Source organism: Mustela erminea, chromosome 10 (assembly GCF_009829155.1).
Source record: "Mustela erminea isolate mMusErm1 chromosome 10, mMusErm1.Pri, whole genome shotgun sequence".
Lineage (NCBI taxonomy): Eukaryota > Metazoa > Chordata > Mammalia > Carnivora > Mustelidae > Mustela > Mustela erminea.
In genome coordinates, this window is record NC_045623.1 from 56,460,091 (window position 1) to 56,472,249 (window position 12,159).

The window sequence follows — 12,159 nt, forward strand, 5'->3', positions numbered from 1 at the left end:
TGCTGAGAATTTAATTATACAATGCATATATGTACTGAGCAGGAAGTACCACTCAACAGTCACTACTAAGAACAGCTATGTCTTCACACATTCAGAAATTTGTGGTCTTTATGATTTAAGCCAACCCCAGCAGAAGCTGGCAAGGTGTTTAGTCAGCTCGACAGCTACAGTGAAATACTGAAATCAGTTGACAGTGAGCCGAATTTTCTACAATCCTATCTAAGACTGCACACAGGCACCCTTCTATCCTGTCTATCCTACAACTATCCTGTCTCATCAACAATTTAAGAGGTGGAAGAAGCCACGGCAGTACCTCTTCCAAGAATCCCCCTCACCCATGACTCTCTCCTTACCTTTACTCTCTCCTTACCTTCCCTAGCAAAGAGGGGCACAGCTGGGGCTGGAGCTCTTTCGAGTGTGGCCGCTGGAGGATGGCAGGGAAGACAGGAAGCTGTCTCCCCTGGCTAATGCCAGAGCCAGCACTGGCAGGCAGATGGCAGGCAAAGGTGTGAATGTGGCGCTCAGCATCAGGTTGGTGTGGAATGCAAGATAGGGAAGACGGTGCAAAAATCCGGGGTGGCTCTATGTCAGCGGCTCAATCACATTCCGTTCACCCGCCAGCACTTCAGGCAGGATCAGTTTATCCTCAGAGCCTTATTCGGGGTATGAATAAGGGAGAGCTGCCAGCAGCCCAGGTCTACAGAGAGCACGACAGCTGGGGGCGGGGGGGGAGCTCAAGGGTAAAGGTCCCCTCCAGGGTATAACCCCATGGACACCAAAATGGTAGGTGAGGGACATGAACCTGACTCCTCCACAGATTAGCCTGGACCCAAGCCTTCTTCAACAGCCGTTCACTTTATAAACGAGTAGTTATAAAATATCAAGGCCTCGGACCTTCCTCTAGCAGCTCCCTTTGCTTCAGCAAAGGGGAAAAAAAGGAATCAGTCACATACAGAGTGGAACGGCACGTTAACTGCTTCGGTGTGAGGCCACTTGGAAATGCAAGCAGAATCAAGCAGGCTCAGCACCCTGGCTTGGTTGGGATAGGACAGAGTAAACATCCGGAGCCAACTCGGGCTGCAGAGCTGGGGAAGCCTGCACGTTGAGTCCTGGCTGCACTGGTTATCGGCAGCAAGAGCCCAGCCAAGATGCTTCACATCTCCGACCCCTGCCTTCTTTGTTTATAAACATGGCAACATGCCCATCTCAGAGGATGCTTGAAAGATTAAATGAGATGTTTGCTAAGGTCCTAGAACTATACCTAGCACCTAAAAGGCCTTCAGTAAATGGTACTTATTTTATGTCTGCCTTGGTGTTAAGAGAGTTATTAAATATGGCAATGTTTCCAAGTTCTAAGTTAAGGGGAAAGCCTGATCAGGTAATGGAAAACAAAATGAATCCACAGCTGACTAGAATCACAGGATATGAGGACAGGTAGTAATCTTAGAGACACCCCAACTACTTCCTTTTTGTGTAACTCTGAAGGAACCGTGTGTGTGTCAATAGAAGGAAGACCAAGAGAAGATGTCCTTTTTGCTTTTGTCCAAATACCTGCAAGAAGATTTTAATTTTTTACAAAATTATTGGACGAAAAACGAGAGAGCTGATTGAAGAAAATCAGAAATAGATATTTCAGGCCACTAAGCATGAAATAAGTATCATCTTTCAAAGATCACGGAAAAAGGTGTTTGTCTGTTTTTGGTCTCACCAAGTACAGGACCCTCAACTGCTGGACCACCTCAGAAACAGAAAACGCACTGAGACACCCAGAGGCTCCCAACGCTGCCCACAACTGTCTATTTTGCCAGAGAGGAGGGAAGGATGGAGAATGACAGCATGCCACCAGGGACCAGCCGTTCCCCATACTTCTCTCGAAAACTCCAAAGGGAGTCTGTTCAAAAGGGAACTAAAGGTAGAGTTGTGAAGATCTGTCTGCTTCTAGAAGGGCACACACTTCTTTTCTTGAACTGTCCACCTAATAACCATAACTTTCTACTTTCCCTAGTTTGTGCAAAGGGTCTCCATGGCAACAGTAGTCATAGTTGTGCCATTTTCCTCATTTCAGACTTGTTTTTTCTATGCCTGGATCACCAGGACACCTGAGCCTTACCCGTATCTTTTCACCCTGATCCCCTAAGACAGTCAAAGAATAGTCACATGAAGGGAGAGAGGGAGAAGAACCAGCAAGAGCAGTATCTGGACGGAAGATGCAGTTACTACCATCCGGAACACGGGTGCCAGGGACTGACTAGGGATCTCCTGGGATGTCTTCAGAAAATAAATAATATGGTACAACACAAGTGGCGTGCAGAAACGGGTAGGTTTTTTTCCCTCCAGTATGAAGAGTTAGACAGAAGTCACTCCCAGGAATCGCAAAGGACCTTCTTCAGGGACAATCCCAAAGAGGGGTATTTATTTTTAAGGCAACAGTAATAAATTTCATTGTTCTTCCCAGAGGAGAGCAAGAATTACAACAGGTGGCCACCAAGTCTGGAAACCAGGCAAATCTTCAATAAACAGTTTATTGACAGTACATTATAAAGAATGACAAAACTGTATTATCTCTATTTCTAGACTTAATGGCCACCCCACAGAAAGCATCTTTGGAAGAGAAAAAAAAAGTTTTAAGAATTTGTTTTCCCATAATCATAAAGCTGTGCTACTCAGTTCCAGGCCCAGCTAGTGCAACATTCTCCTCAACCCAAAGGCTCCATTCCCTTTACCAACTATTTATAATATGCTTGGGTCACTCACAGGAGAAAAACACTGTCAGCATCAATATTTAGCAGCATTTCAAAATACATTTTTTTTGTCTTGACGAAAAAACTAAACTATTCTTTTAGTGCAGTAATTTCATGTGGCCTTATTACTTCTATACACAAGATATGATCCTTTAACATTTATGTAGGTAAGCATCTCCCATTTTTTTTGAAGACTCCCAAAGACTCTGAGGATTTTATTTTTTCACAATAAAAGAAAAAAGGGCAGTGTCAACCCATGAGAGTCAGCCCAGCAGCGTTAAGGAGGCCCTCGGCAGAGCCCAGTTCCTGGCGTGGGAAGCGATCTGACAGCCTCCCCTTGCTCTCAGCTCTTAGAAACAGGTCTGAGAGGGATCAAAGCAGTACCTGTCTGTATTGCTTCATAGCCTTGGGAGAAAACAGAGGCTAAAAAAAAAAATACACAGTCTAATAAAAAGAGTGGAAACCAAATCCTTTCATTCCAGGGATGTCTGCGAAGGACAGATTCTATGGAGCACGGATGCAGAAAAGCTATCACTCCTAACAGGAAAAATAAATCATGGACAATCACTCAAGGCCAGAGAAGCAACCACAAAAAGCAACTGGCTTCAAGCGCACGGTCACCAGGAAGGGCACATACCAGAAATCTCGGGACAAGGCAGCCTGGCGCTGTGGTTCAACAGCCTTCGGGAGACGGAGGGCACCAGAGGCCAACACCGTCACGCGCAAAAAGGCTACTACGGCAACAACATGAGGGCCAGAGATCAGCTAGAGGTTGGGGTTAGATGCCGCCAGAAGCCTGGCCTGGGCTTGTTTTCTTGGGAAAAGCTTGAGACGTGCAGAGGCATCGTACGCATGTGTTGGTGACCCTTCTCGAGAAAGGCATAGAGGAGCCGCTTCAGGAACGCTTTCTACTCATTCGTTTTCATTTCAGTTCGCCATTTAAACTAGAAAAGACGCTGTGAGCTATCCCCATTAGCTTCTACCTTGGACACAGCACCGATACTACACACACAACTGAACGGACGACATTTTCCTGGTTCTTCCATTTGGCAGGCTCAGTATGCTTCTTTGGACTGAATAGGCGTGATCTTGTTCGAGAAAAGCGTGTAAACGTAGGGCCAGATTTTGTTAGTCTCCGTCCCAGAAAATTGGTGAAGTACTCCTCGGCTCCTGAAAAACAAAATCCAACACACGAAGGCCTTTTTGGCTTCCTCTAACATGACATGAGGGCGGGTGAAGATCCTGGGCATAAAGCCAGCACAACCTTGTGGCCTATCAACCACCGCTAAGTGCGAACCTCCGCACTCGGTGTACCTAAGTAAAACCACAGCTTTTACGGTTCTGGCATGCGTGCCGTGATGCCTCCTCTTCTTCTCCTGTTTAAAACATAGCAAAGAGGGGCCCCTGGGTGGCTCAGTCGTTCAACATCTGCCCTCGGCTCAGGTCATGATGCCGGAGTCCTGGGCTCGAGCCCCGAATTGGGCTCCCTGCTCACTGAGGAGCCTGCTTCTCCCCCTGATTGTGCACACACTCTCTCTCAAAAAAATAAAATCCTAAAAAATATATGTATCAAAGAATAACATTATATGGACAATCCCCAATCTGCCTCAGGATACACTTTTCCAAAGACAAACCACTGACAAACCTGGGTACTGGGAAACCCTTATTACTTACAATAGAGCGCGAAACACAGGACGTATCATGATGACAGGATCGTAACTTCTGATCTAAAGGCTTGCTAAATTATTTGGGAGCTAAAAGGTCAAAACCCGATTCCAGTAGTGGCTGCAGATAGCTGTCCTGTACGCAGTCTGCAAATGGGTTTTGTTCAGTATGCATGCTGTTAAGAATGTTATTTGTTGCCAAGATACAAACTGGGATTTCCCCCCTACCCCCTCAACTCACAGCCAGATTTCTGCTTCTCTTGAAAAACAGGGCTCACTGGCCACTCTGGGCCTGAGTGCCCCTGTGGGATAAGTGACTGGAGCGGCACGGGCACTGTCACTCAACTGCCCCGATGAACACATCCCCCACCAGGTCTGACACTCACTTCCAACAGCTCCCTGGCCCCTGCAGCCATCTCACTTTGCCATCTGCAGCTTACAGTGTTGCTTTTTTGGGTTAAGTTCCCTCTAGCTGTATCTAGGCAAAAGGTCCCTTCTCATCCTCTGTCCCACTGAGATATTTACAGGTGGCCGTGTCAAAACATAAACCCCTCTTTCAGCTCCTTGAAAAGGAAAAGGAAAATAATCCTAGACGTAATTTTACAACCTGACAGAGATGTTCAGGTTTCAGTCCTTGTATTATAAGAATTTCAGCATAAAAGAACTGGGCTGTATCTCCCACATGCCACCCCAGCATTTCCCCTAGACACCCAGGGAGGAACTGGGCCTTTAGGGTTTTGTCTAGGTGAAAGACACACAACCCCGCCTCAGCCCCAGGTCCTTCCCACTGAGCGCCACGTGGTTCTGACTGAGCGTCTGCCGGGAAAATGGTGAAGCACACTCACTTGTATAATTCAATGACTGGCTTTGCCACATCCTTGTACTGTCTTAGCCTGGCCGCCACAGCTTCAGGTTTATCGTCCTCCTGCTGGACTAACGGTTCGCCCGTGATGTCATCAACTCCCTATAAATACCAGAGAAACCAGTTAATATGGCCAACACCTGAGCCATTCCAAAGATTAAAAACCTTCCTGTGCCAAAATCCGTGTACTTACTTTTGGACTCCCACTGCATGATGAATCAGGCCTGAGTGGCAACGGTTAACAGTGAAAGTAATTGGAAAGAGGTCAACACTCTTAATAGTCACGTTAACCTTACTTCGCGAGAGCTGACATGGAATCTTTATTAAATTCTCAGATCTTTCCAAACACATTTCAGTGCCACTGAAAAATGATACTTTCAGTTTACAGTTTGGAACTCCATGCTGCCTCCCTCAACCACAAACCACCTTTAGACAACGTCACTCTGGCCCTCTAAACATTTCTAAAACCGCCTTGCTTTCTAAAGTTTGAACTGTTAATATGGAAAATAAAACGTTGAGGGACACCCAGGTGGCTCCGTTGGTTAAGCATCCAACTCTTGATTTCGGCTCAGGTCATGGTTTTAGGGTCGTAAGATTGAGCCCCCCATAGTTTGAACCCCATGTTCAGCATGATGTCTGCTTGAGATCTCTCTCTCCCTCTGCCCCTACTCCTGCTTATATGCTCTCTCTCTTTTTTTTTTTTTAAAGATTTTATTTATTTATTTATTTATTTGACAGAGAGAGAGAGAGAGAGAGAGAGAGAGCACAAGTAGGCAGAGAGGCAGGCAGAGAGAGAGGGGGAAGCAGGCTCCCACTGAACAGAGAGCCCGATGCGGGGCTTGATCCCAGGACCCTGAGATCATGACCTGAGCCAAAGGCAGAGGCTTAACCCACTGAGCCACCCAGGCGCCCTGCTTCCTCTCTCTTTAAAGTAAATAAGATCTTAAAAAAAAAAAAAAAAGACAATGTCTCAAGAACCAACTGGTTTACTTAGGAGGACACTGATCTGGCAGAAGGTATCTCAGTCTTGCCTCTGCTAACTTTCAAATTCTTTCCTGAGATTAATCTGACTCAGGTTATTTTCCTAGATTGCATAATGACTTACTTAGAGATAGATTAAAATGGGCATGGTGTCTCTACCTGTAACAATCAGGCAAAATTTTCTGAGAACTAAAAAAACTGCAATTTAGAAAACCTGATTTCTGATTTATTTTAAACCTCCCCAAGAAACATACCTATACTTACAAGTAACAACATGGACACGTGAGTGTCTCCCACGTCCATGGCTATTACCCTCCAGGGAGAGAGTCACAAGGAATAATCTGTCAAATGGCAGGCTAGAACAGAACCAAAAGGCTCAGGCAACTCAACTGGATAATCAGAAAGCAGCTATAAATCTGAAATGCACTAAAATTCCATTACAGCTCAGGGCCTTGGGTCTATAACCTGCACTTATGAGTTATTGGTGAGCCCTGTAATCATCACGTGTATTCCATGCTTGTTACCCTGACTCAACAGGCAAGATGGGGGCGGGAGACGGCTGTATATCTCCTTTATTCTCTTCTCCTTTATTTAACTCAGAGCTGCAAAGCTCAGAAGAGTCATTTCCAGGACCGCAGAGCACCCATAAATACAACCACTGCTTCTACAAAGAACAGAATGGTGCTAGGGTGACAGCATCTCTCCTTCTGGGACAGCTTGGCCACAGTGGCTGGGAGAGGTGGCCCAGACTAGCATTTTCACCTGTCTTTGGAGGGAGCACTCTTAACTGTGGGTGTTCTTTTAGGTATTCCAGTCTTTGGAAAGCAACTCAGTGTTAAAGGTTCTCTGACTTTATGAGAATCTCTGCTTCAGCAGGTCTAGGCAGGGCTAAAATGTGAAGCACTTCTTGTGGAACGTCAAGGCATATCCAGAACCCTCTTCTCCTCTCCATCCATTTCTTACCCTGTACTAGCTTCTTGAGAGGGAAAGGAGGAAGAGACCTAAGAAAGAAATTCCAAAAGTATTCATTACCTTTAAAAAGAAGACTTCAAATGGCAACTAGTGCTTTGCCCAAAGGAGCAAGACTCACTGGAATGTCACCAAAACCATGGCACTCAGGAGCTGGGAAGGTGTCCTTACCCTCTTGAAGTTGGTTTTCTGTAGTAATTATTGACTCTATCTATATGCAGACCTACCTATCCCATACACATTAACCCAGTAAGATGCAACTGTCACCCCTTCCACATCTGGATGGCTACAAATAATTCTACCTAACACCCAGTAACGGGAGGGAAGAATCCCACTGAACTAATTCATGTCTTTACCAGAAAGAATAATTCTTTAAATGAGTGTGTTACTTTAAAAAGGTTCTTTAAACATATACCTTTACATATGTTTATTTCATGTAAACACGTGTTACTTTTGGACCTGTTTATTCCTCTCATCTTCCCAGTCCCTTTAAACCCGCACTACCAACACTCCCATGACCCCATCCACTCTGACCCCAAGTCTTTATTACAGTCCCAACCCTTACCATTTATCCCTGCTCTTATGAAACTAGAGAGTACATATACACACACGTACAGATAATGTGTAGAGGGGGGGGTCACTGTTTTACAAAAATGGAATCACTGTGCTATTTGTTTTTCATATTCAACAGGACCCAGAGGAAGTATTTCTGCAGGTCAAACAGTATAGCACAAAGTCATTCTTTTTACTGAGTATGTAATATTGCAAGATGTACATAATCTCTAGATTATTTAGTCATCCCCTATAAATAATATTCATTTGTTTTCAGATCTCTTCTTCAAAACCAGCACTGAAATAAGCATCATTGTGTCCTTGACCTTACCTGCTGGTGCTTTCATTTCCATAACCTATACTCCCAGTGGTGGGTTGAATCAAGTATGTATATTTAAAGATGTTACTGTATATTGCAAGGTTGTTTTTAAAAAACACTATTAATACTTTATATGCCTAATAAAGATGAGGGTGCCATTTTTTCTAGGTCCCACCAGCAACAGGTGTTATAAATCTAATTTGCATTCCTTGACCACTAGTGAACGAGAAAGTTCAAACACTTTCGGCCATGCAGATTTGCTTTTTCGAATAATCTATTCATATCCTTCCTACACTTTACAACTGAAATGTTTCGCCTCTTTCTCGTCAGCCCGTAAAAATGCTTTGTATATTCTTACGTGTACATGGGGTGGATTGAAGTCCAGGTTATATACCCTTCCACTAGCGGGGTGGATCCAACGTCGGCTGAGACGATCTTTGAGTGTTTCAAATGGAATGTTCAAAGTGATCACTAGGTCCAGCTCGCAGATTTTGTCCAGGGCTTCAGCCTGAATTAAGGTCCTAGGAAAACCTAAATGCCAGAAACAAAACACATCAAATGCAAGACATTTCCCAATTCCAAGGAGTCAATGGTGCATTTTCAGTTGACAAAATAATCGAATCTACACATACACCATCCAGAAACCAGCTTTTATCAGGAATGTATGTCGACCTCCAAACATTTAAAAATAGAAGAAAATATGCTACTTTATAGCTTAGCTTTGACCTTTGGTATAAGCAAAGATTAAGGAGTCATGTGACCCAAGTACAGAGTGCAGTAAACTGAAAATCACTAGACTAGTCCTCACTTTGTTCTTAACTACTCCCGTAACCTTAGGAAAGTTACATCACCTCCATTTCCTCTCTTCTGTTAAAGCAGCAAAGGAATAAAATTGTATTTGTGTTCTTCTATAGCTTTAACAGCTGATGAGTATATTATTCTCAGGCTACCCCTCAACTTCTATTTTCATCCATTCCCTACATCTTACAAAACTCAACATGTGGTCTGCAATCTAGCACAGTAACTGCAAAATGAGAATATGCACTTAGGAATTTTATAGCAATTTCACAGTAATTTTAAGCCTAGTGAATCCAAAATTTATGCTTGAATGTGTTTTTCTTTTAATTTTTCTAGTAATTTGCTCTTATTCTATTTGGTAAAAGGATTGCTCTGCACCGGATTGGGGGGTGCAGGTGAAGAAACACAGCTTTCACCACAGAGTTTGTTCTAGGCTTCCCTTGGAGCTTATTTTCTAATTTCTCCAATAAGGGAAATTACCCAATGGCCCCCACAGAATCTAAAGTGTGATGTTGTTTATTACAGAAGGGATATAGATTAAGTTACATCTCTTCCCTAAAAGACACAAGAATGGTGAGAACGAAACCGAGGGCATGCTTCAACTCGATTGTCACGACAGGGAAAGAAAAGGCAAGTTTAAACAGAGGTGAGGGAAAGGTTACCTTGCAGGGCAAGATCTCAGTTCACTGGCTCTCCTGGGCCTAACCAAGGTACTCACACGTTCCCACTAGGCAAAAGGGTTACTCCAACATGACAGGTAACACCAGAAGACCATGACCTGAGCTGAAGGCAGAGGATTTAACCCACTGAGCCACCCAGGCGCCCCAGCAGTTGCCTTTTTAAAGTGGTCAGACATAGAGGAGTCATGCTTGAAGAGTCTGATAGTTCGCTGCCCAAATCCTTCCCTTTTAAAAGGGATTTTATGGGTTTGGGGTCTCTGCAGACCTTCTCCGGGTTCTACTCATTATCAGTTCTGGGTGTCAGCTGACATTGGTCCTGGCAGTATCTCCAAGCTGTGGTACCTTAACTGCTTGCTTGGGTCATTGCTTGACACAGGTTGCCTGACATGAGAGACTCCATTTTGCTCCCTCCAAAACTGCTTTCACATTCTTCTATGCCGACCTCTTGTGACCCATCACGCATTTGATGTGGTTTTGGAATACAGGTGGGGTGAGGTCCACAATGGACAACCAAGAATGAATTCTTGAGACGTCTATGGTGCAGAATGGTGGCTTATTAAAGCACAGGGACAGCACCCGTGGACAGAACGAGGTGCTGCATCAGGACCTTGAGGAGTAGTGAGGAGTGCTGATTATATACTCAGGGACTGGGGGAAGTAAGGAAAACAGGAGGTTTCAAAAGAACTTTCATATACTAAAAAGAGGACCGACCTATATGACACCTGCAAGACAGCCTTGCCATTGTTAAGTTAAGGTTGTTTCCCACTCTGGCAAGGTATTAACATTAAGACAGTTGGGAGATTCCTGGAAGAATGTCACGCTTGTCCCACCCGGGGTGGGGGGCGCGGTTCAGGATGTCAGTGGGCTTTGCCTTCATCTAGCCTTCATCACATTGTGACTGGCTTCTACAGAGAAAGAGGCATTTCCAATCTCGCAGCCCAGATGCTGCCTCTTGTGCCAAGTCACCCACCCACCTGTACTGTCTCCTTCCTCCCATAGTGACTCTCTGGCTAAGCATCCTCTTCACAAAAAAGGCACCCACACCACACATTGGGAAATCATGCAGGAAGCATATTCATGGTGGTTTCTCTGCAGTGGGAAGATGGCTGATTCCTTTCTACTCTTCTAATTATTTTTAACTAAGCATATAGTACATTCAGAATGGAAGGAAAAATACCTTAAGTAAAGAACTGCTGACCAGGTATTTTCCAAATCTCAACATAACTTGTCAGGTCAAGTTATGACTACCTGACATTTAGGGAAGTGAAAGGTCAAACTTTACCTCAGATTAAGTACACTACACACACTTAGTCTCAGCCCTGGAAGACAGCAATGCCTGGCAGGCAGTGGGCAAATATTTATGTGTAATACTAGGGTAGCTGTCTTCTAGTCTTCCATTCGGTGGCCATATTTATTTGACAGTTGCCTTATTTTAAACTCTGAATTTAATTCTGTGAAATATAGGTCTCTGTCAAGCCCTGTAAACCCAGTATGTCAATTTTTTCTACTATGGAATGGCTTGACTGCTTGTACATTAATTTATTAAGCAACTATTAAGTTCAAAAACAATTTTAGAATCGGGGCTTCACAGCACCTAGGTGTATCCTGGAGCTTCAAATACATGATAGCTACCAGTTAGGTAACAAAGTCCTACTACCTGGGTCACCAAGGAGCAAGATTTGGCCCCAGGTGGGCCCTCAGGACTCAATTCAATCTATGGCAACTTAGGCTGGGTGATGGGCAAGGAGTTTCAGAAGAGTCCAGATAAAACCATGCCTGCCTCCTTTATTTTTTCCACCAAATTCCTTACTGAATACTGGACACCCTCAACCAGGTCCTTTTCTCCATCTCCCTCCCAACAGCTCACTGCAGGTCAGACTGGAGATGCTGTAGAGAAGTTTGTTGGCAAGTCCGGGACCTCTGCTAAGTCTGTTAGTCAAGGGTAGCCCACCTTCCCTTGCACTGTACACCACAGTCTGCTCCAGAAGACGAGCTTCCTGAAATGGGATTTAAGATACACGTTACCCCCTCTGTCATCCTCAGGTACTGTGCCTCGCACATTTTATATAGAATCCCAGCAAAGAGGGCAGTGAGCCTTCCACAGAAGGAACTCTCACTGACTGTCATGTCCTGCCTTTTCCCTGTATAACCAACTCCTCCTGAAGGCTTCAAATTAACAACTTGAGTTAGATACTGTAGCCAAAACCACCCCAAGATCAATCTCTATGTTCTTCCCTCCAAATCCCTTTTTAAAGAAAAACTGTTTCAAAAGCAGTGGCTTCCAAAGTAACTCTGAGTACAGAAAGAAGAGAACCTATGTTGCATTGTTTTGTTCATTCTTTTTAGCTTCCATTTTGGATGGTACATTTTATAAGGTATATATTAATAAAATTGTATGTGCATATAATTCACACAAATCCCTGTTTTGAAGATGCAGTCAACACTGATAAGTGTACAAAAGAATTTAAGGGTTCATTCCTCTAAAGACCCAAGTTCCCGGCCTCAGACCCTGGACTTGGGTTCTAGGGCCACTATCCTGACAAGAAAACACTGTTCTTTATCCTTTGGATAGAGGCTGAAAGGTGAATAAAGC

The 12,159-nt window shown here is 44.3% G+C and overlaps 1 protein-coding gene across 8 annotated transcripts in view; it reads right to left on the bottom strand.

Annotated features, from left to right (window-relative positions):
* Window positions 1-2,408: 2,408 nt before the first annotated feature.
* AK4 (adenylate kinase 4) overlaps window positions 2,409-12,159 on the bottom strand; it is a 64,585-nt gene continuing 54,834 nt past the window's right edge. For all 8 annotated transcript variants that reach the window (XM_032303781.1, XM_032303780.1, XM_032303787.1 and 5 more), the window contains 3 exons: window positions 8,447-8,619; window positions 5,251-5,369; window positions 2,409-3,911 (listed from right to left, as the gene is read on the bottom strand). In XM_032303781.1, the coding sequence (XP_032159672.1) occupies window positions 3,797-3,911; window positions 5,251-5,369; window positions 8,447-8,619 (407 nt within the window). In that variant the 3' untranslated portion in view covers window positions 2,409-3,796. The remainder of the gene's footprint in view (window positions 3,912-5,250; window positions 5,370-8,446; window positions 8,620-12,159) is intronic.